Raw genomic sequence first — 26,249 nt, forward strand, 5'->3', positions numbered from 1 at the left:
CCGCTCCCAGGCATCAGGGGAGGGATCCATCCGCCTTATAATACACAGCCTACAACAGAGCAAACACAGAAAAAGCAACCAGCTAATTCTGAACTTGGCATCTGGGGGAAAGGCTCTGGGGTCTGTGCCTCTCTGAGTCCCCTTGTCTGTACATCCGAGGTTTCTATAGTTCTCCAGAGGACTTTCAAACACCAGCTCGCACTGGTCCCTCAGCCCCGATTTGTACTGTCTCCTTCCTGATCTTGACCCTCACACCCTCTCACCCACTTTTCTCTTCAGGGCCAGGCCAAGTTCACTTCTCTACGACGAGGCCTCCCAGGGGTCCAAGGCTAAAACTTTGCAGGTTCCAGGCGCCCTGCTTCACGTGTAACATGTTCCTCCACTGTTTCCTCAACTTTATCCTCTACAGATGGGGAGACAGAGGCCCTTCGAGGACAGCCCCCCTTCCCAAGGTCGTGCAGCTTAGACAGGGTCTGAGGACAAGTCCTTTGACAGTGGAGCCTGTGTTCTCAAAGTTTGGACGTGCTATCCTGGAGCTCAGTTAGCATCTATCTGAGCACACGCCTGCCTTTACACTAGGCCAGGAGCCAGAACACGAGGCCCCTTGAGCTAGGAGTGACTGCAGCCTGTTTTTGTCTGGTCAGCTCAGATGGCATAGTTTCTAGGGCCTGGAGAGGTGGGTCAGTGGTTAAGAGCACTGACTGCTTTTCTAGAAGATGTAGGTTCTATCCCCAGGTTTCCATATGAAAATTTGAAACCATTGTAACTCCAGTTCCAGGGGTTCTGATGCCTCTTCTGGCCTCTGTGAGTATCAGACATACACATGATACCCAGATACATGTTCCCCCACACACACAAAACAAAAATTTTAAAGGAATGTTTTTATGCACACGCATACACTCACACATGCAACGGCACACACGTTGAGGTCGGAGAATACTTTGCAGGGGCTGGTTCTTGCCTTCCGCCTGTCAGAACAGGGGCTGGCTTGTTTCCGCTGCTGGGCTTTCTGATTTGAGCCAGTTGCCCTAAGAGCTTCTGGCTTTCCTATCTCCCTCTCCCATCCCATAGGGGTGCTGGGATTACAGATGCAAGCCACCACATCCAGCTTTTGATGTTACTTCTTCAGGTGTCCTGGTCAGCACTGAGCCGAGCCATCACGGGCTCAGTTTTTGTTACATATTTAAAGCGTCGTCGTTAAGAAGGAGGAGGAAGAGAAAGAGGAGGAAAAAGATGAGGTGGCAAGAGAAGATAGTATTCATGAGTCCAAAGCCCAAGGTATTTTCATCCTAGCCTTTAACAGAAAAAGTACCCCAGTATCTACCTGTGCTAGTAGTCATAGGATAAGCCCAGGCTTGCTTGTCTTAATTCTCCCAAGGGACCTAACACAGCATCCTGGGAGCGCTGAGTGACGTGGGATTGCAACCCCAAGGTGGAAATAGAGATGAATGGATGTCTGGGGAATGCAGGCTAGCCGATCTAGCTCCCTTAGCAGGCTCCAGGTCCACAAGATAGCCTATCTCAAAAAACAAGAAAGGAATGGGCAAGACGGCTTGGTGGGTGAAGGTGCTTGCTTGCCAAGTCATCAAGTCTCTCTGCACATGTGCCACAGCACACGTGTGCTCTGCCCCCAGACATCGGCACATACAGACACGCAAAGTGAACACCAACTGGGAAACAGCATCAGTAGTTTCTCTGTGGCCTACACATCCACTCTTTCGCGCTCACATGCGCACACACACTCTCAGATGTACACACTCGCTATTTTCCGGCTTGCTCACCAGAAAAGTCTGGCTTGTGTGTGTGTTAGTGAAGGAAGAGGAGCGAGAAGCAGGTTAGATACCAAATGGAAAACCACTTGATGATAGTGGTCTGCAACGCTGTCCAACTGTCAGCAGAGTGACAACCTGGGAACCTGCACCGGGCCTCAAATCTCCGTACCTGACTCCACTGTTAAGAGACACAACCAAATCTCTGTACCTGACTCCACTGTTAAGAGACACAACCAAATCTCCGTACCTGACTCCACTGTTAAGAGACACAACAGCCACAGACCTGGACCCCCTGCCCTGGGTACCGGGAACCCACAGCTCCTCCATGCTACTCTTCCACCTCCCTGTTCCTCAAACCTGTTGGGAGCCCCACCTGCACTTAGGGCCTGGCTCTATTCTGCAAGCCCTTCTCAGCTCTCTGCTCCCTTAAGCCATTCTCTTTCTTCTGTCCTGTTTCTATTCGCACCCAATAGGCTCACATCTCTCATCCTAAAGACAAAAGTCAAAGCAGAGGCCCCAGCTCAGTGGTGGTCCTGGGTTCCGTACTCAATGGTGCTTGAATAGTAGCAGTATTGGGGTCGGAGATGAGGCTTAGCTGGCAGTGAGTTTGCTTAGCATGTGAGAAAGGTGGCGTTTATTCCTTGGTGCTTCACAACAGCGTGAGTGTGGTGGGTCGGAGAGATGCTTCACAAGTTGGATCCCATGGGAAAAGCCTGTAGGGGTGTGCACCTGGAACCCTGGTGCTGGGGAAAGGGTGGCAGGGGAAAGATAGGCAGATCTTTGGAGCTCAGTGCTAGCCAAGTTGACCAATTGATGAACCCTAGGCTTAGTGAGAGGGCCCTCAAAAATAAGGTGGAAAGCAATTGAGGATGACACCCAACATTGACCCATGGCCTCTACACATACGCGTACACATGTACATGTTCACACACACATATACACTTGTGTAATCACACAAACACACTGTCTGCAAGTGTTCTGGTGGCCCACACATTACTCTCAGCACTCAGGCGGTGAAGGTAGAAGGATCAGAAGTTCAAGATCATCCTCTGCTACATAGTAAGTTCAAGTCAGCCAAGACTCTCTCTATATATATGTGTGTGAAGTATGTGTGTGTGTGTGTGTGTGTGCATGCGTGTGTGTGTGTGTGTGTGTAAAGCTGGAGATTTCCCTTGAGCCCACACTGCTTCAGAGACGTCTGTTCTTGAACAAGTCCCTCAGCAGAGCTGTCCAAATGACTTCCAAACTTGGATCCAACCTTGTGCAGCCCATGCTTCATTGCTGAGCCGTTTCCCCAGTCCTAGCATTTTCCTTTTATCTCTTCTCAGTACTAAAACCAAAGATCTGTCTCACATACAGAACTCCGTCTTTCCCAAAGTCTCTTCAGGGTCCCCCAAACTCTCAGCATCAAGCTTAGCCTCCATAACTCAGACAGCATGAGATCCCATTGACCATGGCAGGTGCTTATGGTCTTTCCCTTGGACAATGACAGATGCTGATAGTTTTGCCCTATTCTCCATCCACATGGAACACATGTCCAGCCTCTACTGTCCATCTCGGTCATCTGTTGGGCACATGCAAGTGCTCCACGTCAGGCTGTCTCCCCAGCCCTTGCTCAGGGGCCTCTTCCCCACTGCACATCCTTGCTGTGTTCACACTGATCCACCCTCCTATCTTGGTATATCCAACCTTGCTTCTGGAAACCCTTCTTGACCGGTCACGCCTCTGTGTTGTACATTCACATCAGCCCTCATTACCAATACCCCCTTATGTGACTCTGTGCATCATTACAAAGAAACAATTGAGTAATAAGAACATCTGCCATGGTCCATTTTTAAATGCCTCGCACTTGGCTCAAGGCTTGCAATCAGTAAGACCTTATCAAATATTTGAATGAATGAATGAATGAATGAATGAAGTTTGTTGATTTCCACATTGAGAGGAATTTATAATCTCCTCTGAGTTATAAAGAAAGGCAGTTCTGTCCCTATAAGACTGACTCCAGAGTGCTGGAGAAACTTTCTGTCCACGCTGAGAAGGGAGATTCTTCTAAGGAGCCAAGATGAAAGGTCATCAATGAGAGCAAGTTCAAGGCTGAAGTGGGAAGTTCAAGTTTCTTCCATCCTGTCCACATGGGGAGAATCACTCAGGACTTTGGAAAGTGTCCTCACATGGGACTAGAGATGCAGATCATTTGATAGAGTGCTTGCCTAGCAAGCATGAAGCCCTGGACTCCCATTCCCAGCACCACATAAACCGGGCAGCAGGAGGGACAAGAATTCGAAACCATCCTTAGCTACATAACAAGTTTGAGGCCAGCATGGGCTACATGGGATACAAAAAGGGGGGAAAAAAAAGAATGCTCCAACTCAACTAAGCTGACCCATTTCTCATGTACCTTTTGGCCCTTTCCTAGTAATGACAAGAATGTTCTCAGAGCGTATGTATCTCATAAGAACCTTCTGGCAAGTTCTTGCTCTCGGGTTGCTGAGTGGAAGCCAGAGCAGCTTGGATTTAGAGCTGGTTCTCAAGGCTCTTGAGTGTTAAGCTCCAGTTATTTCTGAGCAACCCTGAAGGGCCTTCCACTCTTGGATCAGTTCCAGCCTGGACGACTCTCCTGCCAGTCCCTTCCCTTTGCAGCCAGGCAAGTGCTGGTTTAAGAGAGGGGTTCTGGCTAAGTTATTTGCTCATAATATGGGGGGTCACCCCTACCTCACCTGATCCAGCCCTCCCTCAGGCAAAGTCATTCGTTATCAGGGGACAGTTAGCCAGACATCTCACGTGGGAACGCCAGAGACAGAATTAATAACAGTCTCTCTTATTAGCAGCCTGGCCTTCCACCATCGATCACATCAGAAGTGTCACCGCACATACAGTGCCGATTATGTGCACGGGGCAAGGCTCAGCAGAGCTCAAAAGCCACTTAAATCTATCCAGCAGTGACTCCCTCAAGAGCCCGAAATGTCCCCCAAACTAATAAACCCGACAAAGCACCGCCAGGGAAAATTCCTTGCGGATTTGAGATTTTCACTCTCTTAATCTCCTAACTCAATAAAGCAAGCACTCCCTGCAACAAATTAAATACTTTTATGAAAGGAAGCCCTCCCCCCCTTTCTTTGATGTTGGGTATGATTAGCCCCCTAACGCCAGGGTCTGGGGATCTGTAGGAGATGCTATTCTTTACCCCCCTTCAGTTGTCTTCTTATTCTACAGAGGCCCAGAAACTACTATTTACTGGCTCCTTGATTCTGGAAACTTCTGAGACTTCTGGCTTCCCTGAGGTGGGTCCCACCATCTGTTAACTGAGAAAAATGCTGCCATTCTAGGGTGACAAAGACCAAGCAGATCTGACCGGACACCTCTACTTTTGGGTTTTGTTATTGTTGTTGCTATTTTGGGGTTTTGTTTTGTTTCATCTTTTTGTTTGGGTGGTTGTTAGTTGTCCTTTTATTTTGTTTTTTAATTGTTTTTTACAACAACATACCACGGTGTAGCCCAAGCTGGTCTGGAACTCCCTATGGTGTTGACTAGGCTGGCCTTGAACTCACAGAGATCTGCCTGGCTTGCCTCTGGAGTGCTGAAATTGAAGGCATGGACTACCACTTGAAGCAGAGGTTTTGGGGGCACACACTGCACAAAGAGGGGAGAAGGAGTCCTTTTACTTCAGTCTTTTAAAGCTTTTTTTCTTCTCTGTTCACCCACCTTGACTATGCCCAGGGCAGACTGGCTTCAAACCCCCCCCCCGCCCCGCAGAGGTGTTAAATGATACTACTCCAGGCAGGCTCTGGCCATTGGAACTGTCCTTTCCCATCTTGTGGGCTCTGGATAGAGACATAGAGGTCCAGGCTCTGCAGCTCCAACTCCAATAGAATTGCTTCAGTCCTAAGTCTTTCCCTTGAGGTCAAAACAAGTCCCTAGAAGTTGGAGTGTGGGGGAGGGGAAAGGGAAGGGACAAGAGCTCAGGGCAAAGCACAAGGGACCTCAGACTGGAGGTCAGACGGGCCTGGGTGGCAATGCAGCCTGGACTTTTTGACCCTTGGCAAGCTGCCAGCCCTTCTACACTTCAGAGTCCCATCTGCAAAGCCAGATTCCAAGTCTGCCCTCCTCAGGGTCACCATGGAGCTTGGATGCAGGTAAGCCTGCAGGCTCTTAGCACATTGGGGTTCAGTGGACCATGCGATGAGCAGAGGTTCCTGGGCTTGCAAGGTGGGACTGGGCCCACAGCTGTGGGCTGCAGGTTGGTTCCTCCCCGAGACCAGCAGCACCTTCTTCTTCCAGACGCCCTTGCAGCAGAGAGGCCTGAAGATGTGGAAATAAGCTCTTCCCTCTGCACAGCAACTGCCCAGGTCACTGAGGGGAATTCCAGGCTGTGGGTGTCACAGCGGTCTCATGCAGACCTTGTCCTGGGCATAGCTGGGAGTTAAGTTATGCATTTCCAACCGGAACACTGTTGTCTCCAAGGGGGCAAAATGTGGGCCTCAAAAGAGAGAAGCCACGTGAACTGACACTAACTAGGCTTTGCCGTAGTCCAAACTCCAGCTCCACCTGACAGACCTTACTCCTCAGCACCTAATTTCTCTCAATGGAAAGGAGTTGATGTCAGTCATCTTAATTTAATTATGCTTTGTTTTGTGTTTGAGACAGAGTCTTAGGTATTCCAGGCTGGCCTTGAACAAGCTATGTAACTGAGAATGACTCTGAACTTGTAATCCTCCTACCTCCATCTTCTCAATGCTGGGGGTTCAGCTGTGGGCTTCTGCCCTTGGTTTGTGTGGTGCTGGGGATCAAACCCAGGACCTACGGAATGCAGGGCACATTCTTTACCAATCAAGCCACAGCCACAGCTTGGATTTTAATTTAATAAAATCAAAATGGGTTTTCCTGCATGGAGAAATGGCTCAGCAGGTCAAGTTTTTGCCATTCAGGTGTGAGGACCAGATTTGGATCTCCAACACCACGTAAAAGCCAGGTGAGTATGACATTTCACTTGTAGTCTCAGGACAGAGTTAGTAGAGCAAACTGGCTAACCACCCTAGCCAGACTAGTTGGCTGGGGAAGTTCTGGATACAAGGGAGAGACCTTGTCTTAGACTACAAAGTGGAGAGCAATTGAGAAAAGAAAGATGCCTGATTATCAATCTTGATACCCCCCCCACACACATGGGTATGTGTGCCCCAAGACAGGAAAACACACTACATACACACACCCTACCCGGCAGAGGTTAAAAAAAATTATTACTCGATAAGTGATGGTGCCCACCTTTAATCCCAGCACTTGGAAGGCAGAGGCAGGCGGATCTCTGAGTTCCAGGCCAGCCTGGTCTACAGAGTGAGTTCCAGGACAGCAGGACTACACAGAGAAACCCTGTCTTAAAAACAAAACAAAAACATTACCTGTCTAGGAAAGAGGGTGTGACTGGAGCCACAGGAAGGCTGAGGAACAGCACGCAGTCCGTCTTCTGTCTCTTAGGATCCCTCCCAGACCCCCCTGCTGTTCCTGTGTCCCCCACATTCTTGGGTTTTGGGAACACGTGGGGCTACTAATCTGTTCTGCTTGGTTCAGAGGTCCCTCTGTCCCTGTCACTGCGGCTATGACAGCACCAATGTTGCTCATACCTAACCAGCTACTGACTTCACCACACAGTTTCCCACTAACATACATGGATTTCCTCCTGCTCCTCTGTGCATGGAGCTCTCTTTCCACACTAGCGCTCTCCCCCCCCCCCCGCTAGCGCTCTCCCTCTCTCTCTTTCTCTCTCTCTTTTTCCACGCTAGCGCTCCTTCTCTCTCTCCCTCTCTCTCTCTCTCTCTCTCTCTCTCTCTGCCTGTATGGTGTGCATACATGTATGTGTGTTCATGTGGGTATGTGATCAAGTATACACACACATGCACACACACACACATGTGCTCACGTGCAAGTGGTCACATGTGTGCGCATGCACACCGGAAGTTGTTCTCAATCGCTCTCCATTCTACTTATTGAACCAAGGTCTTTCTTTCCCTTAAGCTCTTTCCAGAGCTCAGCTCACAGACTCGGCTCCTCTAGTAGTCACTTGTCCTGTGAATCGCCTCTCTCTGCCTCCTGCGTGCTGGGATTACAGGTGACCACCACTCCTGCCCGGCTTTTCCTTGGGTTCTAGGAGTCCAAGCTCGGATTCTTGTATTTGCCAGGCTAGCACTGTACCCACTCGCTAGCCCCTGGATTCCTTATGCTTTCTTCCATGGCTCTACCTCTGCTTATCCAAACTGCTGAGAATAACACACCTAGACCCTTTCCCTGCCATTCCAATTTATGCCCCTTCTTCCTCCAGAAAGCTCCCCACCCCACCCCCTGTGTCGCACACTCCAGCCTGACTGGTACTTTCCCTTCCTTGGCCTTTAGTTTGAACCACTTGACATTAAAGAATATATACGGTGTCATGAGTCACTGTTCCATCTTTCTGTTTAGGTGCCCCCCCTCTGTGTGTACATGTGTGTGTTTGTAAATATGTATGTGCTTTTTCATGTGTATGAGAATGCATATGTGTGTGCAGGTGTGGATCTCAGGAGAGGACAAAGCTTGTTCCTCAGGCTCTGCCCACTGTATTTTTAGGGAGACTCTCATGCTCTAGAACTTAGGCTAGGCTGGCCGGCCGTGGGCCCCTGAGATCAATCTATCTCCACCCCCTGGCTGGCACTGAGATCACAGGAGCAGCATAGCATCGCTCCTGGCTTATTCTGGGGACAGAACTCAGGTCCTGTGCCTCCATCAAGCACTTCCAACTGAGTTAGACCCTTGGCTCTTGCATCTTCATTTATTTGGCAATAACAACCATTTATGTTTATTCCTTATTGTTTACAGTTCTAGACACCAAAAATGGCAGATAGAAAGGTGCTTGCTCGTAAATGGGGAAGCTCCCTAACAGAACTCAAGCTGTGAGGTGCCATCTCCTCAGACACACCCCTCCGTCCTGACCCCTTCTCACCTGGCTGACTCCTTCCATTCCATCTGGTCCCCATCATGCTGTAGAGTGTCCATCTCTGTGAAGAGGGTGGGGTTGGGAGCCTCATCTTCCTCCCCCAGGATGTCCTGCAGCTGCTCAGCAGCCGGAGACCCTGAAAAGTAAAGGAGTTAGGTGTGCTAAGTGCCCTGCAGAGGTCAGGAGGCCACTAGGCCAACAGGAAGAGAGCAGGCATGGGGCGGGGAGGGAGGGTGACTCACTAAGACTCAGCCCACATTCTAGGCCAGACTGAACTCCTTTCCCTTTGCCCTGGATGCGGATGTAAGTCTTTGAGATAAGAAAGGATTTGGTCTGTGTTTACTTCGGGGTCTCATCAGTTCCAGTGAAGGCTGGGAAGCAGCCGAAGCCAGGGCAGCAGCAGGATCCAGGAACAGAAAAATGAAATGAGGACCAGCCTGATCCAGCTTCATTTGGCACAAAAGCCTCGAACTCTCTCTTGCTCCACTGGGTCCCAAGCCAGTCAGCGATGGTGAGGAAGCAGGCAGGCAGGGGAAGGCTGGGCTAGTGTCCTGTGGGATTTTTCCTCACTGGCATTGTGGGCCTGATTCCTGGGTGTCTTGTCTCCTCACCAGTGGCCCTCTAGAAGTCACCTCCCGAATGTTCTCAGGTACTGCCCTTCCTCCTTCCCTCCCTCCCACTCCTTCCCTCTTCCCATGGTGTAGTGACCCCCTACTCTGTGCCTGGTGTCCTCCTTGGTACCAGAAAGTAAGGTCATAAAGAAGACCCATGTTCCTGCTTGCTAAGGTCGGTCTATGGCAGAGATGGGTGAAAAGCAAGTAAACAAACCCCTGAACAATCACTGGGGAGAGTGCTGAGTGTCCTGAAAAACAAAACAAAACAAAACAAAAAAACTTCCCAAGGGCGGCTGTAAAAAGCATGCTGGTCACAGGAGGCCCCTCTGAGAAAGGCATTTGAATTGTGAGCAGAATACATCAGAATGAAGTGTGCTTGAGTGTGGTGGATGCCCTGTGTGGCTGCAGCACAGAGAATCAGTGAGAGGGACGAGCTCAGAAGATGAGCAATGTCTTGGCTAAAGGCATCCCTGGTCTCCTGCCACCTCCTACCCCCCGTGTTGTCAAGGATGCGTCTTCCTCACCAGCCCTTGGTTCAGCCTCCCATGAACCATCCCACACACCTCCTGATGCTTCCCCCTTTTCTCCCAGTCTCTCATTGCCTCACTTTCTCCCGCTTCTGCCTTCCTCTACTCATCAGTAGGTCCTCCATTGTCATGTCACTATTTTCAAGGACTCTATTGACACCTAACCTCGTCCCTGTAACTTCTAGACAGGCATTGACCTCATCTTCATCGGAGGTGTCCTGGAGTCCCAGAAGGTAGGGCACACAGTGTGCCTCTGGTCCATGTGGGCATGACTCTCACAGTCGCCACGTACCCGGGAAACCCCTGACCCAAGGCTTATCCTACAGATGGCCCTTATCGCCTGCATCAACCCCAGCATCCAGAACCCATGGCCGAAAGGCACTTGACTGCACAACCTCCGCAACCTTCGGCTTGCCCTTGTCAGAACCCTCCTGTGCCCTTCAGTGTCACCCCTGCCTTCAGGCCTCTCCATAAGTCGCTTCAGCTCCTACACACTTCTGTGGGAAGACAACGGCATGCAGGTATGAAGTACATTCGATTCCTTTCTGCTAGTCCATAAGCTGCCACCAACTGCCCTTGTGCCTAAAGATTCCTTCCTCCACTCATGCCCCCCTCCCCAGGCCCGCTGCCTCTACCGCCTCAGGGCACTCCATCCATGCGGGCCTCCTAACACACTCATGCAATGAACTCCAGGAACCACAGAGCTCTCTGGGAAGCACACAGTCTATACAAGTTAGACAATTTGCCTAGCACAAGGTACCAGTGGCTTATGTGTGTGTGGGACCGCAATGGGCTTCATTGATTCAAATTCATCTGATTTTGAAATTTTTCTGTTGTTTTAAACTTATTTCACTGGCTTTGAGTTTAAGGAAATTTTATGAAGAAGAAGAAGGAAGAAGAAGGAGGAGGAAGAAGGAGAAGGAGGAGAAGAAGAAAAAGAAGAAGGAGGAGGAAGAGGAGAAGGAGGAAGAGGAAGAGGAGAAGAAGAAGAAGAAGAAGAAGAGGAAGAGGAAGAAGAAGACGAAGAGGAAGAGGAAGAGGAAGAAGAAGAAGAAGGAGGAGGAGGAGGAGAAAGAGGAGAAGAAGGAGGAGGAGGAGGAGGAGGAGGAGGAGGAGGAGGAGGAGGAGAAGGAGAAGAACCATTCCTGTAGGCATAGCGGCATATGTCTGCAATCCTAGCACATGAGAGGCAGATGCAGGAGGATCTTTGTGAGTTAGAGGCCAGTCTTGTCTATATAGTGAATTCCAGGACAGCCAGGATTACAAAGAGAGATTTTGTCTCAAAAAAACCAACTAACCTCACTTCCCCAAAAAACCCAATAAACAAAAAACCTGATCATTAAGAAAACACATTTCCCACCTTACGAATTAGAAAGTGACTATGGCTGCTTGATTCCGAGGAGACAAACCAGCTGCCCAGGGGTTCAGAGGAGGATAACCACTGCTCTGTTTTGGTTTTGCCTTGCTGGGAACCAGACCCAGGGCCCATGTGTGCTGAGCAAGTTCTCCACCGCTGGGTTGCATCGCCGCAGCCTGATAGAAACCCTTCACGTATAGATTTGCTCTTGTACATTTCCAGCTGGAAAGCTTTGGCTGCCTCTCCGTTACCTGAAGCTTGGGCCTGGTGATACAGCTCAAACCACCTGTAGCCATCTGGACCTAGCCTGCCTCTGAGCCCAGTTACAATTCCCTGAAAACAAGGGCAATGCCACCCCTTGAGCCTCTGTCCTCCTATTTCGTAAATTTGGAATCTTTCACACCCTTCAAGGCTGGGAAGAAAGTAAATAGAGAGATTTACTGAGGTAGATTAGAAAGCCAAGACAGGGTAGAGGTCTGTGCTGGAACCAGCCTGTCCGGGCAGTACCTGCTCCTTGGAACCGCTGAGGGCTGGAGTCTCCGGTGCTTGGTGCTGCCTCTGGCCCCAGCCTGTTTCCCTGCTGCCGGCTCCTCCGCGTAGCCTCTTCCCCACACAAAGCAAACTCACTTTTGCTCCAGTTAAGCAGCAAGGGAGGCGGGGAGGAGGAGGGCAGGAGAAGGACTAGAGGGAAGGAGGGAGATTGCGGCTAGCGAGAGAGGAATAAACGCAAAGAAACCAGAGACGGGGTGTGAGATTGCACGGAAATCCTGGGAGAAAAGACTGGGGAGGGGGATGGGTGGGGGAACCGGAGGTATAACGGAGAGAGGAGGCTTAGCAGTGGCGCTCAAGCAGGAACCGTGTGCACCACAGCAGCAGGTTGGTGGCAGCTGAGGACTGTGAAAACACCCAGGACTGCCCCTCCCTCACCCCCTCCCCACCCGCCCTCCCGAGAGCCTTTCCGGACAGACCTAGAGGCTCCTGTAGAGCGGGGCGCCTCTCCTCAGGCTCCCTTATAAAGGCCGAGGCAGGGAGGTAGGATTTGTGTGCAAACCCCCAGGACCTCTTAAGATTTTAAGATTTTGGTAGCAAGAGCCTGGCAGGCCCTGTTCTTTTTGCCGCCATTGGGAGTTGGGTGGAGGTTGGGGTTGTTATGGGGGGTGTTTGCTGTGAGGCCCACAGGGTTAAATGAAGCTGCATTAGCTTCCTTCCCAACCTTAAACCCAACTACGGGGCTTGCTGTTTGTGCCCACGACTGAGACACAGTGCCAGATTGTCACTCACTGGACAGCAGGGACCAGTCACTTGGGGCTGTGTGCGAACCCCACCAGAGAATTACTTTGTTCTCTGAGGAACTCCTAATCTGGGTTTGGCTCAGTGAGTGCTTGCAATCCACAAGGTCGAGCAGAGGTCACCGAGGCTCCCAGGCCTGCTACAAACTCATGTTCCTTAAGCCCCTGGCGTGGGTGAGGTGACCCGGAGATACCTACTATCCCCCACCACCCACTGGCCCATGCAGGGGTCCTGACCACATTTTCATATTCCGGGCTAGAAGAGCAAGCAAGGCGTGTTTGAGAGGTGCTGCAGGGCAGCCCAGGCGGGCCTCGAGGTAGCAAAGGATGAGCTTGAAGTCTGGAGCGTCTGAGGTTACAGCCCAGGGTGCTGGGGCTTGAACCTGGGGCCTCTGTATGCTTCAATCCCCTGCTGTTTCTTGGGCTAGGTCTAGCTATGGAGCTCAGGCTGGTCTCCAATTTTGACGTTCTCCTCCATTGCACTCCCAAGTGCAGGGGTTGCAGGCATGCACCACCGCCTGGCTCTCATCATGCCCACTTTTCAAGCAAACTCACTGTCACCAGGACCCCAGCCGCGGGCAGCCCAGGAGGTTCTGTTTCTGGGGACTGTCCCCCCACTGAGGGTCCTGGCTTCACAGGTTACACTACACTGTGAGAGTGGTTGGCCCAGCCCCTCCTGAGGCCTACTAGGTGGCAAAGGGAGACTCTCTAAGCCAGAGACCAGGCGACCCATCACCTGAAGGAGGATTTCCAAAGATACTGAAGAGACAACATTTTAGGAGAGGCCAGGCCTAGATTCATCTCCTGATGCTGCAAATTATTATCAGTAGCATAATGACAAAAACCTTAGCCTCCCTGAAACTCAGTTTCCCTATGTAGAAACGATCACAACTGCTTCTTTGAATTCTGGTGAGAATAACTGGGATAATACCAGTCACGTGGCCAGCTCACAACCAGGCCCTCAAATGGTATTGCTACCATTGTGGCTTGTAGCTGTGACCCCTCCTTCCCATCATCAGTCGCTAGACTGCCCCACCCTGAACATCTCAGGAACCCAAACCTTTCCAATGTCCAACCCTACCCTTCTCCCCAGGTCTTCCCTCCAGCCCACCCAAGGTTTGGCTTATTACATGTTGGGTCACTGACCTGGGTCTTCTATAAGGTACTGCGGGCCCACAAACACATAGTATGTCACAAACCAGCCCTGGCCCTTATCGTGTGAAATGCCACAAGCAGTGACATCTCTGGTCTATGACTACAAGAGGCACAGACTGGGGGCCCAACTATCGAAACAGACTCAGGCAAGCTAAGTACAGTAGTACACACCTGTAATGTCATCTCTTGGGAACTCAAGGCCAGCCTCAACCATGTGGTGAGTTTCAGGCTAGCCTGGTCTACAGGAGATCCTATCTCAAAAAAGGAAAGGGGGGGAGAGGAGGGGAGGAATAATGTGAAGTAAGGAGGAACAGGAGAAGAAAGAGAGGGGAGAAAAAGAAGGGAGGAAGAGAAAGGAAGGGGTGAGGAGGGAGGAGAAGAAGGAAAAAGAGAGAGGAAAAGAGGAGGAAGGGGAGAGGAGGAAGGGGAAGAAGAGGAAGGAGGAGGGGTGAGGAGGAGGAAAGAGAAGAAGGAAAAAGGGGGAAGAAGGAGGAAATAGAGAGAAGGAAGAAGAGACGGGAAGGACTAGACTTGGAAGGGAACTATGTGTGGCTGGGCTGAAGTTCTGAAGCGCACAGAGCACCTCTTTCTCTGGGTGAGGACTGCCCGCCCATTGTTTGGGCAGAGCACAGGGTGATCTGATGATCCCCAACCCTAACATGAAGCATGGGCTTCACCCTAGGAAAGCCTTGGAGAGTAGTTAGGGTCATCAAAAGGTCCCCGCTTAGCTTTGCATGGTCAGGGTCTGCCCCACTCAGCGCATTGCTGCACCCTGACCGGGGCTTGCACAGCATGGGCACACAGTGAATACTGTCTAGGTGGGTGAATTTCCGACACTCACAAGCACATTGGTGGGAGATTAGCTGCCGCAGGAAAGAGCTAAGTACCTAGGAGCCAGGAAACAGGAGCTGGGGATGGAGTTGTAGGGGTTGCGTGCGGCTGTGAGTGGTACAGCGAGACAGAATGCAGGGGACTGGGAGACATAACCCCAGGGTGCCAGGGTCATTCTTGTCAAGCAAAGTGAGTCTTTGGGAGAGGACTGGGAAGCCCTGTGCCCCATTTTCATGGCTTACAAAATTCCTTTTCCTGATTCTGTACAAAAACTCCAAATGTGTCCTCTAAGGCGGGAGAAGAGAGCCTGCCCATTTATGCTCACAGGAATCCCCCCTGCTGTGGGAGGTGGTTTGGGAACATAGGCCCAGCCTGTGTTTCTCACCCCCCCCCCCCGAAAGCCATCTTTGGGTGACACATGACTTGTGTCGCTGGCCGATTCATGTCTGGAAAGGTTGGACTGGGTCTCTCGGTTAGCTGCCTTTGTTGATGGTTCCTGGGGTTGTGAACATGAAGGTGGGGAGCTGGGGTGAGGACAAAAAAGGGGAATGAATAGACCCGCCTGGAAGAGGCGTACAGCCCCAGAGAGGGGACTCAAGGCCGCTTCCTCCAGCTCAAGCCTTGAGTCAGCTGCCCTGCTGCTCTTGCATTGCGAGCCCCCACGCTCCCCTGGCAGAGACCCGATTCTTAGAAGTCTCTCCTTCCTCCCCTGGCTCTCTCTTGAGACTTAGCTGCCCACTGAAGCTGATCTCTTGTAGATGAACTGTACCCTAAAGTAAACAAGGTCTGAGCAGGTCCTCTCTTCCAGAGCACGCTCTAGTTTCAGGGTACAGGAGGTCACCCTGGGAGGGTGCTTGTCAGAAATGCTGCCCACAGCAAAAATCTGCCACAGGTGGCCTTAGAGACTATGATCATCTCTGTCCCCTTTGGACCTGGTGGCCTATGTGAGTATAAGAAACCTTGTTCCTGAGGAGGTTGTTTCTTGAAATGCCAAGACAGCGGAGGCATTCACCCATCTGGGCACAGGGGACCAAACAGATAGCTCAGTGGTTAGGAGTGTTTGCTACTCTTGCAGAAGGCCCAGGTTCAGTTTCTCCCAACATCCACATTAGGTAGCTCCCAACTGCCTGTGGCTCCAGTTCTGCGGAGCTTGAACACTCTCTTCTTGCTTTGGTGGTGCAGGCACACGGTACACATATGCACACTCAGGAACATACGTAAAAATAATACAACTTTTTAAAAAGCAAACAAAAGTCACACAGGCCTAGTATAGTGGTTCATGTCCATAACCTCATTACCTGGGAGGCTGAGGTAGGAGGATTGCTATAAGTCAAGGCCAGATGGGACCATGGAGGAGATGGCTCAGTGGTTAGAGCATTTGCTGCTCTTCCAAAGGACCTGAGTTTGGGACCTAGTTCAGTTACCCACGCCAGACAGCTAACAACTGTCTGAATTCCAGCTCTGGAGAATCTTAATGCTCACATGGACATCCACATAATTAAAAAAAAAATAAAATAAATCTTTTTAAAAAAGAAACCTGTGCTAGATAATTTTACATCAACTTGACACAAGATAAAGTTGTCTGAGTGAAGGGAACCTCAATTAAGAAAATGCCTCCATAATTCAGGTTGTAGGCAGGCCTATAGGGTATTTTCTTCTTTCTTTTTTTTCTTCTTTTTTTTGGGGGGGGGGGGTGTTGAGACAGGGTTTCTCTGTAGCTTTGGAGCCTGTCCTGGAACTCGTTCTGTAGACCAGTCTGGTCTCGAACTCGCAGAGATCCACCTGCCTCTGCCTCCCAAGTGCTGGGATTAAAGGTGTGCGCCACCACTGCCTGGCTTAGGGTATTTTTCTTAATTAGTTATTGATGGGGGAGAGCCCAGTTCATTGTGGGTGGTTCCATTCCTGGGCTGGTGGTCCTAGGTTCTATAAGAAAGCAGGCTGAGCAAGCCACGGGGAGCAATCCAGTAGGCGTCATACCTCCATGGCCTCTGCATCAGTTCCTGCCTCCAGGTTCCTGCCCTGATTGAGTTCCTGTCCTGACTGCTTTTGATAATGAGCTGTTTACATGGAACTGTGAATGAAGTCAACCCTTTCCTCTCCAGCTTGCCTTTTGTCAGGGTGTTTCGTCTCTGAGTGTGTATTTGAATCAGCCTACCTCGGAGACCCTTGAGTAGAGGAGACGTTGTGGAGAGAAATTAGTCCTCTGCCTTTGCCCTTCCTAATCAGAAATGGGGAAAGGGGCCAGGGATGCGGCTCAGTCGGTAGAGCACTTGCCTAATATGTGCAAAGCCCTGGTTTGATCCCTGGCACCACTGGTGGACATGTCCGTAAGTCCAGCATTTGGGAGGTGGAGGCAACAAGATCAGGAGTTCAAGGCCAACCTGCGCTACATGGCAAGTTAGGGCTCATCCTGGGCTACATGACACCCTGCCAGAGAGAGAGAGAGAGGGAGAAGGAGAGAGAGAGAGAGAGAGAGAGAGAGAGAGAGAGAAAGAGAGAGAGAAGAGAGAGAGAGGGAGAGAGAGAGGGAGAAGAAGAGAGAGAGAAAGCGTGCGCGCTCATAGGAAAGGAAGGAACGAACAAAAGGCAACGTGAAAGACTTCTTGTCTCTGAAGTCTTGGGACTCTAAGACTCTGATGTAGGTGGGTCTTCTTTCTACTTGTTGCTTTCATTGGTTAATTAATAAAGAAACTGCTTGGCCTGATAGGTCAGAACATAGGTAGGTGGAGTAGACAGAACAGAATTCTGGGAAGAAGGGAAGTGAGGCAGTTGCCATGCTTCTCCTATCCAAGATGGACGGTGGTTAGACTCTTCCCGGTAAGCCGCCACTTCGTGGTGGTACACAGATTACTAAATATGGGTTAAAGCAAGATGTGAGAATTAGCCAATGGGAGACTGAAACTGATGGGCCAGGCAGTGTTTAAAAGAATACAGTTTCTGTGTAATTATTTTGGGTAAAGCTAGCTGGGAGCCAGGCCGCAGCCCGTCGCTCCCACCACTACAAGACTCCAGAATCTATATAGGAAATAGCCTTTCTTCTCCTTTGCTGCTTATCCTGGATAGGGTTTGTTTTTTTTTTCTTTCTTTTCAATCATTTTTATTGCATATATATGGGTCTTTGTCTACATGTATGTCTGTATACCGGGTGCACGCCTGGTGCCTACAGATGCAGAAGATGGCATTGGGTCCACTGGGACCGGAATTCCAGACCCGTGTGAGCCACCACATGGGTGCTGGGAGTCAAGCCTAAGTCCTCTGGAAGAGGAGCCAGAGCTCATATTTGCTGAGCCCTCTCACCAGCCCCACTTCTGGTGTTTGAATGGCCTATGACAGCAAACAGAAGATAGCTTCAGCACTTTTCTCTTGCCACTCCCACCGGCAAGAGCTATAAGCATCTCCGCAGCAGTAAATGTCTGCTCGAGGAGGAGAAGCCTTGGGCTCTGTGCTCACGGGGCCCTGGGCTCTCAGCGTGGGTTAACATATGCAAGGGTGCCAACAGAGGTTAAGAGCCAGCCAGGCACAATGGGCCGTGTCAAGTACTCTACCTGTTTGTATCTCGCTTGGTAACCCTGGCAGTCTGGTGAGGCCAGCCATCCAGGTCACCTGGAGCAGACATGATTTTATCGCCGGAAGTCCTGCCTCCTCCTCCCTGGAAATACCTCCACCTTGCGAAGACCAGGGTAGTTGGTATCCACCACAGCCTCCCACCTACAGATGAGGGGACTAAATGCTGGGACATCCCAGTTTGGGTCTGCTCCCACTTGATGGGGTCGTGGGCCAAGTTCTCATTAGCAGCTGAGCAGAGAGGAGATGACTGTGTGCATCTAAGACTCTTGCTTCCATGGTGTCTCAAGAGATTCTCAGACAAGAAAACCGTTTCTTTTCCAGTATAGAAAGCATGTCTCTTGTCCATGCTCATTGTGGCTTGAGGGTTCTACTCATCGCACATTCTAGGCCTGAGTGCAGCTTGAACAACTTGTACAAATTGAGCTCCTAAATTATATGCACACTGAGAACAGAGAAAGGTAAGGAAGAAGAGGGAGGGAGGGAGGGAGGAAGAGAATATGCTATTATTTCCCTTTATTCCCAACCAGCCTGTCTCTGTTGCTGACTACTGATGAAGAGTAACATTCACACAGGTTTGGGAGTCAACGCTTCATTTCCCAGCTTCCCTGATTACAGGTTGCATTATGCATCGTGTCTTTGAACTTTGGTTTTCTAAAACAAATACAGGATAATGATATACCTCTCCCTCAGGGAGATGTAAGGATTAACTCAGATGATTATTGCGTGCTTCAAATTGTACTGCAGAGATACAGTGAATCAAAACCGCACAGTACTGGTAAACAACAACAACAAAATAAGATAAAAGCACACACAGAGCAATGGAACAGAGGAAGCGAAGGTGTCTAGACGTGAATCCATGTACATGGAGTCAATCGGTATGTAACCAGGGTAGCAAGAATATTCAATGGGGAAAGGACAGTTACTTTATTAATAGTATTGGCAAACAACGGATATTTGTTGCGAAAGAATGAAACCAGACACCCTTGTGCCATGCACAAGATCTCAAAAGAGATTAAAGACTCCAGAGTAAAACCTCCAAGCCAGGGACTGGAGGGATGGCTCAGTGGTCAACGACTCGAACTGTGCCCTGGCTCCCTGCTCCCACGTGATGGAAGGGGAGATTAGGCTCCCACAAGATGTCCTCTGAGTGCCACACTTTCACCACAACACAAGCCTTCACCCACAAAATAAATGTAAACAAACAAACAAACAAAAAAACCTTTTTAAATTTCCAAGCCACAAAACTCACCTCCAACACAGGGAAATCTCCTAGACAATAGTCCCACTGGTGACTTTTGGGAACTGACACCAAAAGCACAGAAAACAAAAGCAAGTGGATGGGGCAGCATCGGATGAAAACACCCCTGCAAACCTCAGCCAGACGAAAGCACCCCTCAGTGCTGGAGCTACAAACACATGGCCACCATGCCCAGTTCAAGTGCTGGGCATGGAACCAGAGCTTCCTGTGTGCTGGGCAAATGCTGTGAGCCATCCCCCACCCAGAGCACAGTTCTCAGACACAGAGTGAGCACGGAGTGCCTCCGGTTAGCTGTGTCAGTGAGAGGAGAGGAGTGGAGCCCTGCAAGTCGACGCTGAGCCCATGGTAATCACCCGAATTCCACAGAGAAACTCCCACCAGCAGGTTAGCCCTTGAAGGAACTTACGAGTCCTTTTGGTAAGATCCACGCCGCCTTCCTGGCCGCTGGCCCTGACCCCTGGGCCAGCCAGCTCCTGCTGTGGCTTGTCCGGCTGCAGAGCCCACTGCACTTTTGGCAGGCCTGAAAGATGTCCCTTTGAGTCACTTTTCCTTTGAGTGTAACTGGGGACTGGAAACCCAATATGTATTGAAGGAAAATCTGTGGAAACAGAGTTACAGTTACAGCGACAGCTTCCAAAGCAGCATGGAAACACCGGCTGCCTGGTAGAGCCAAAGTCCCAACCCTGGGGAAGACAGAATTCCACCTGTGAACCAACTCAGCAGGTGCTGGGAATTGCGTTCTGTTAGAATATGCACACAGTGGTGGGGGGAAGGGAGGCGGCGGGGGCATCTCTCACTTTTGCCTCTCCACAGCATTGACAACCAACAAGCCCAGGAAAATAAATCCAATTCAAAACCTGAAGCATGCTTTCTCCTGGATGCTTCTGTTTTCCCATCACTGTAAAAATCAAAGCATCATGACTCAGAAGTTCTGATCACAGGCTGTTCTTGTAGAAGACCTGAGTTTGGTCCCCAACACCCATACCAACAGCTCGCGATAACCTGCCTGTAACTTCAGCTCTAGGGGCCCCAAGCCAGCAATTCTGCACCAGCAAAAACAGCCCCACAGTTGCCCGCGCAGGTTCTAACTGAGTTGCTCTTTTCAGAATCTACTAAATGTTGGTATCTATCATTGATCATAGCTGGGAGCACTCGTGAATTCAATGGCTTTCTGTCAGGGGGAACTCTGCCTCGGTCCACTCAGACAAAATTCCCAGTCATGTGGTCCCTCGAGACAAGTTCAGTTCAGTAGTTTGTCCCTGTGGTGTGACCGTGTCAGCTACCAAGTTCACGCCTCAAAAACTGTACAGAAAACTGTGGGGGAGGGGGCGTTTACATTTGTTCACTGGTATGGGCTCATGAGCATGCGCACACTGTGTACACTTGTTCACCGGGATGGGCTCATGCGCATGCGCACACTGTGTTTGTGGAGGCCCAAGACTGATGTCAGCTGTCTTCCTTGGTTACTCTCCCCATTATCCATTCACGCACCCACAGCTGGATGCCTGGGCTTGTCAACCCAGGCAGCTTGCTCTGAGGAATCCCTATCTCTGCCTTCCAAGTGCTAAAATTCCACTCCTGGAACTCCCCACGCACCCAACATTTACATGTGTTCTGGGGAGCTAAACTCTGGTTTTCACACTTGTGCACAACAGATAGCAAATGCTTAACCCACACAGTCATTCTCCCAGTCCATCATATATATATATACATATATACATATACATACACACACACACACACACACGGGGGGGGGGGAGTTCTTTTAGCTCTGTAGACCAGGCTGGCCTCGGACTCAGAGACCTGCCTATTTTGCCTTCCAAGTGGGTGTGTGTCACAACCACCTGACCATCATAATCGGTTTTTTTGTGTGTGTGTGGGGGGCGGTGCGGGGTTTCAAGACAGGGTTTCTCTGTAGCTCTGGAGCCTGTCCTGAAACTAGCTCTTATAGACCAGGCTGGTCTTGAACTCACAGAGATCCACCTGCCTCTGCCTCCCAAGTGCTGGGGATTAAAGGCGTGCGCCACCACCACCCAGCTCCTTCATAATAGTTTAAAAGTAAGCTTATGGTTCGGTGTTAGGCCACAGTCAGAGCTACTTAGTAGCCTGTGAGCCTGGATTAGATTGGACATATCTGCGAGGACCCGGCAGCTGGTTCTACCAACTTCGGGAACACCCTGGCAACAGTCAAAGCAGGAGAGCTCTCTCGGTCTCCAATTATGACTGCTGGTCCAGTGACACTCAGGGATGCACAGACCCTTGTGGGAGCGACATCGGGCTTTCAAAGTGTCATCACCTTGACCTGGCTGTCTCCTCCTGTAGACCGTAGGATCCAGCTTTCCAACCCCAGCCGTCTCCTCTTCCACCTTCATCACTACGGAGGAAAAGATGAACACAGCTTCAGAACATCAAAGGTGCAGGAGGCCAGGGAGATGGCCCAGTCAGTAAGTCCTGCCTTGCCAGCAGAGTGTGATCCCCAGAACCGATTTTCGCCAAAACCAGATGTGGTGCCAGATGTGGTGATGCACACTTGTAATCCCAGTGATGGAGAGTCAGAGACAGGGCGGTCCCTGCGACTCATTGGCCGGCCAGCCTAGCTGAGTTTGAGAATTCCAGGTGAAAATGAGAAAGCTTGTCTCAAAACACAGGATGCTGAGGCGTGGTACCCTAGGTTAACCTTTGGCCTCCACATGTACAACAAATTCATGTGCATGTCCACCAGAACACACATATGCACACAAAACAATAAAATTATAAATTAAAAAATGAAATATAGATGATAATGGCTGCCGATAATGGGCAGTATTTCGAGTGCTCTCCTGTGTGACTTGATAGAATCGTCTCAGTGCTATAGTGTTAGTAGTAACAGTAATCTACTCCGCCGAGGATGCAGCCCACAGCCTTACCTCTCTTTTCTTTATTTGTTTGTTTTCGAGACAGGGTTTCTCTGTGTATTCCTAGCTATCCTGGAACTTGTTCTGTAAATCAGGCTAGCCTTGAACTCACAGAGATCCTCCTGTCTCTGCCTCCAGATTGCTGGGATCAAAGGCATGTGCCACCACCACCAGGCCACTTAAAATTTATTTGTTTATTTTGAGACAAAGTTTATGTATAACCCTGGGTGACCCAGAAGTCACTATATAGACAAGGCTGGTCTGGAACTCAGGAATCCGCCTGCCTTCCTCCCAAGTGGTGGGATGAAAGGCATTTGTCACCAAGGCATAGCCTATCTTAAACAAGTGTTCAACCCCCGAGCCCCACATCAACCATATTAGCACCCTTATACAGATCTGGAACTGAGGCAGAATCTAAATTACTGTCAAAATGGCAAAAGAGAAATTCAAACCTAGATTGTCTGTTTTGGGAACTACACAGAATTCTTAGCCTTACAGTTTCTAAAAATATATTTTTACCATAAAAATAATGAAGTGTCAAACTTGACGGTAAAAGATTTTGAACACCGAATTGATCCGTAACCATGAGTTACTGGTACAAAAGGCTCAGTGTTATTTTTTCCAGTTTTATTTTGTTGTGGTTGTTTTGAGACAGAGTCTCACTATATAGCACTAGCTGGCCTGAAACTCACTGTGTAGACCAAGCTAGTCTCTACCTCTTGAGTGTTGGGAATAAAGGTATTCACCATGACACCTGGTGTGTTCGCCACCACATCCTGCATGTTCAAGAACTTTCGAGCAATAGAAAATAAATAACGAAGCCCAAGAATGACGGCAAACCCCTTTCATTCCAGGCCTCAGGAGCAGAAGCAGGTGGATCTCTTTGTGTGAGGTCAGCCTGGTCTACACAGTGAATTCCAGGCCAACTAAGGCTATCTAGTGAGCCCCTATCTCAAAACCAAACAATAACAAACAAGATGGATCGATTGTGCCAACAAGTGTGATAACTGTTGGACTGTTGTCTGTAGGCTGTCTGTAGGCTGGCTGGTGTGCAGCCTCCCTGACCGCTGGCCATTATGACTGGCCAGTGTCGAGGCATATTGGTTGCTGAGTCCTCTGAACACCACTGGTGACAATAACTGTCTTGGGGGCTGGAGAGAAGGAAGGCCAGGAGGAAAGCAAGCAGCAAGGTGTCTAGGGCTGGTGCAGTGGCGAGCTGGGTGACAGACCTCCAGGATGACTACTAACTCTCCTTCACCTCACTGGGGTGGCAGCTTCATCTCAGTAGCTTTGCAAACTTGCCCTCTGCTGTGCTGTCTTGACATCATAATTCACCGGAGAGCCCCATATGAAAGCACAGATGGAGAATGAGTCCTGTTGGAGGAAATCCCAACCCACTCCTGGAACTCCCCACGTTTCCCCTAACACAGCTCATCAACAATTTACCTTTAAAATGAGCCAGCTAAAATCCCAGTCGGACCAGTGAGATGTCCCTGGGTTGAAGCCTTCCCCCAGAGCCTGGGGACTGAGTTCAGGTCCCCAAATCCACAGAGGTGGAGGAAGAACTGACTCCACAAAGTTGTCTTCTGACCCCCACAGACTTGTGTGACAAGTGAACACCACACATACATGATAAAGATGACGAATCAATTACATTCATATTTTAAACTGCAGCAGTGCAGCTCTCTCCCTTTTATCTAGATGTCTATTTTTAATTTTTCCCTAAGACAGCATCTCATGTATCCCACAATGGCTTTGAGCTTGAGATACACGTGTGCGCGTGCATGCACGCGTCCACAGACACACACACATGCACAAACCTGCACACGTGCACACACACGCGAGGGCACACACACACACACACTGAAAAAAAGATGAAGTAGCAACAAGGAGACTTAAATAATTTGTTCCAAGTCATATAGTGGCTCTGGTGGAGCCAGGATTCAAACGGAATTATTTCTGATTTCTAAGCCCAGGGAGTAAGAGAAGGAGAGAGAAGGGGAGAATGGAAGAGAAAGGAGGGAGGGAAGAGCGAAAGAAGAAGGGGTCCGGCATGGGCTTCTGCCAGTCTCCCACTTTTGGGCTCCAGGCCCTCCCTGAGCGCTGGCTGAAGTCCTGCACTCACCACAGCCCAGGAGCCTAGACAAGCTGACTCTCTCAGCACCTTCAGTAGATTACAGCGAGTTCTGTCTGAAGAGTACGAACGCCTCCAGCCACCTACTATGATAGATTACAAAAGACTTATGGCAATGGCCCCTGGATGCAGCAAAGGAAGAACTTGCAAGGACAGCTTTTTCCTATCCCCAGGCCCTCCCTTGCCCAGCTAGAGTACCACCATTTCCCCATCCACTTTGAGTCCCAAATCACCGTGGCCTTGAGTATGGTTCACAGTTCAGACCAAATTTTCTTTTGTTCTGAGATATTGGTCAGCACATTTCCATGTCCCTTCGGCCAGCCCAGAATCTAGGATCCTCAAGAACAATCTAAAACTTTCGTAGCAAAGCAGATACTCTGACGTTGAGGTACAGAGACACCCAGAGTCCCCCACCCAGTGTAGCAGGACATAGTGATATAGCCAGCCTTAAAGACACATAGCACCAGGGGCTGGAGATCTGGTGCAGTGGTTAAAAGCACGAGCTGCTCTTCCAGAGGACGCAGGTTCAATTCCCAGCACCCACATGCAGCTCACAGTGTCTGTAACTTCAGTGCCAGGGGACCTGACACCCTCAAGCATGCAAAACACCAATGCACATAAATAAAAACACAAAAACAAGCTGGAGCAGGGATGGCACACACCTTTAATCCCAGCACTCGGGAGGCAGAGACAGGCGATGTCTGTGAGTTCGAGGCCAGCCTGGTTTACAAGAGCCAGTTCCAGGACAGCCAGAGTTACAGAGAAACCCTGTCTCGAAAAAAAACAAAACAAACGAAAAACAGAAAGATATATAGCATCTCATGACTATCAAAACACTAGTGACAGAATCATCTACCAGTTAAACATCCTCCGCCCTGCTCCATCCTCAGGGCACATTGATTCAGGCACATCCATCCAGATATGCGCATCAGAGGCCTGGACATAGTTGAATGAAACAACAGGCTGATTATTAGGGAAGAAAGGCAAAGGATGCTGATTTGTCCTCAGTGCTAGGCAGCCGTAGCTCTAGACATCAACTACCTAGACAATGTTTGCACTGTACTCTGCCGTCTGGGAGTTTTCTTCGCCCACCTGTCCTTTAAGCCATTTGACCTTTATGGTTAAGAATGTTAACCAGACAGCATCATGTCTGGTGAACCCAGAGTATCTCAGGAAGGAAATTACCCTCTGGTTCACCCTGGATGATTTTATCAAATGGATTGACAAAAATGACACAGGACCATGCTAGACCTTAGGAAGCTGAGCTGGAAGCCAGACAAAGGAAGGCGGGCATGGTTGCCCAGCCTAGTCATTCCAGCACTTGAGAGATGGAGGCAGGAGTTCAGGAGCAGTCAGTGCTGCATAGCCAGTCCTGGGACAGCCTAGGACACAGGCTACCTTGACTCACACAAACCAAACAAAATAAAGAAGCCAGAGAAAGGCCGCCTTCCGACTGGAGGCTCATTTGTTGTTCAGGCCTGCCAAGCAAACTCCTATACTCCAGAAGAGAAGAACAAGAAAAAGAAATGTCCCTGAGCAATTGACAGTAATCATGGCAGGTACCATATCCACAACCTAGAAACAAAAATGCATAATGAAGAGTTAGCAATTGGTCTTTCTTTATCCCCGGTGTTTCCAACAGTGGCAGTCTGTCTCTCTCCAACTCTCAGGCTGAGAAGAGGCAAGCCTCCTGCTTCTGGGTGCTTCTTAAGTATTGCCAGTCTCACACGTGTTATAAAGACAAACAGAAATACACAGGCCTAGAAGCGAAGGAGACTTGCTCTGTCAGATGGAAGCAAGCTGAAGTGATTCACCGGGTTCCGGGAGCGCAAGAGTCCCCACTCACCTCCATTCCTTCGGAGAATTCACACCCCGAGTCAGTGGACTCAAGGC

At 49.9% G+C, this 26,249-nt stretch overlaps 1 protein-coding gene across 1 annotated transcript in view; it reads right to left on the reverse strand.

Moving 5' to 3' along the window:
• The window catches only part of Slc4a5 (solute carrier family 4 member 5), a 66,089-nt gene extending 57,223 nt beyond the window's left edge, over window positions 1-8,866 (reverse strand). Inside the window, exon 1 of the mRNA XM_087907545.1 lies at window positions 8,737-8,866. Within this exon, the coding sequence (XP_087763671.1) occupies window positions 8,737-8,789 (53 nt within the window). The 5' untranslated portion in view covers window positions 8,790-8,866. The remainder of the gene's footprint in view (window positions 1-8,736) is intronic.
• Between the last annotated feature and the right edge of the window lie 17,383 nt (window positions 8,867-26,249).

Source organism: Myodes glareolus, chromosome 6 (assembly GCF_982192425.1).
Source record: "Myodes glareolus chromosome 6, mMyoGla1.1, whole genome shotgun sequence".
Taxonomy (NCBI): Eukaryota; Metazoa; Chordata; class Mammalia; order Rodentia; family Cricetidae; genus Myodes; species Myodes glareolus.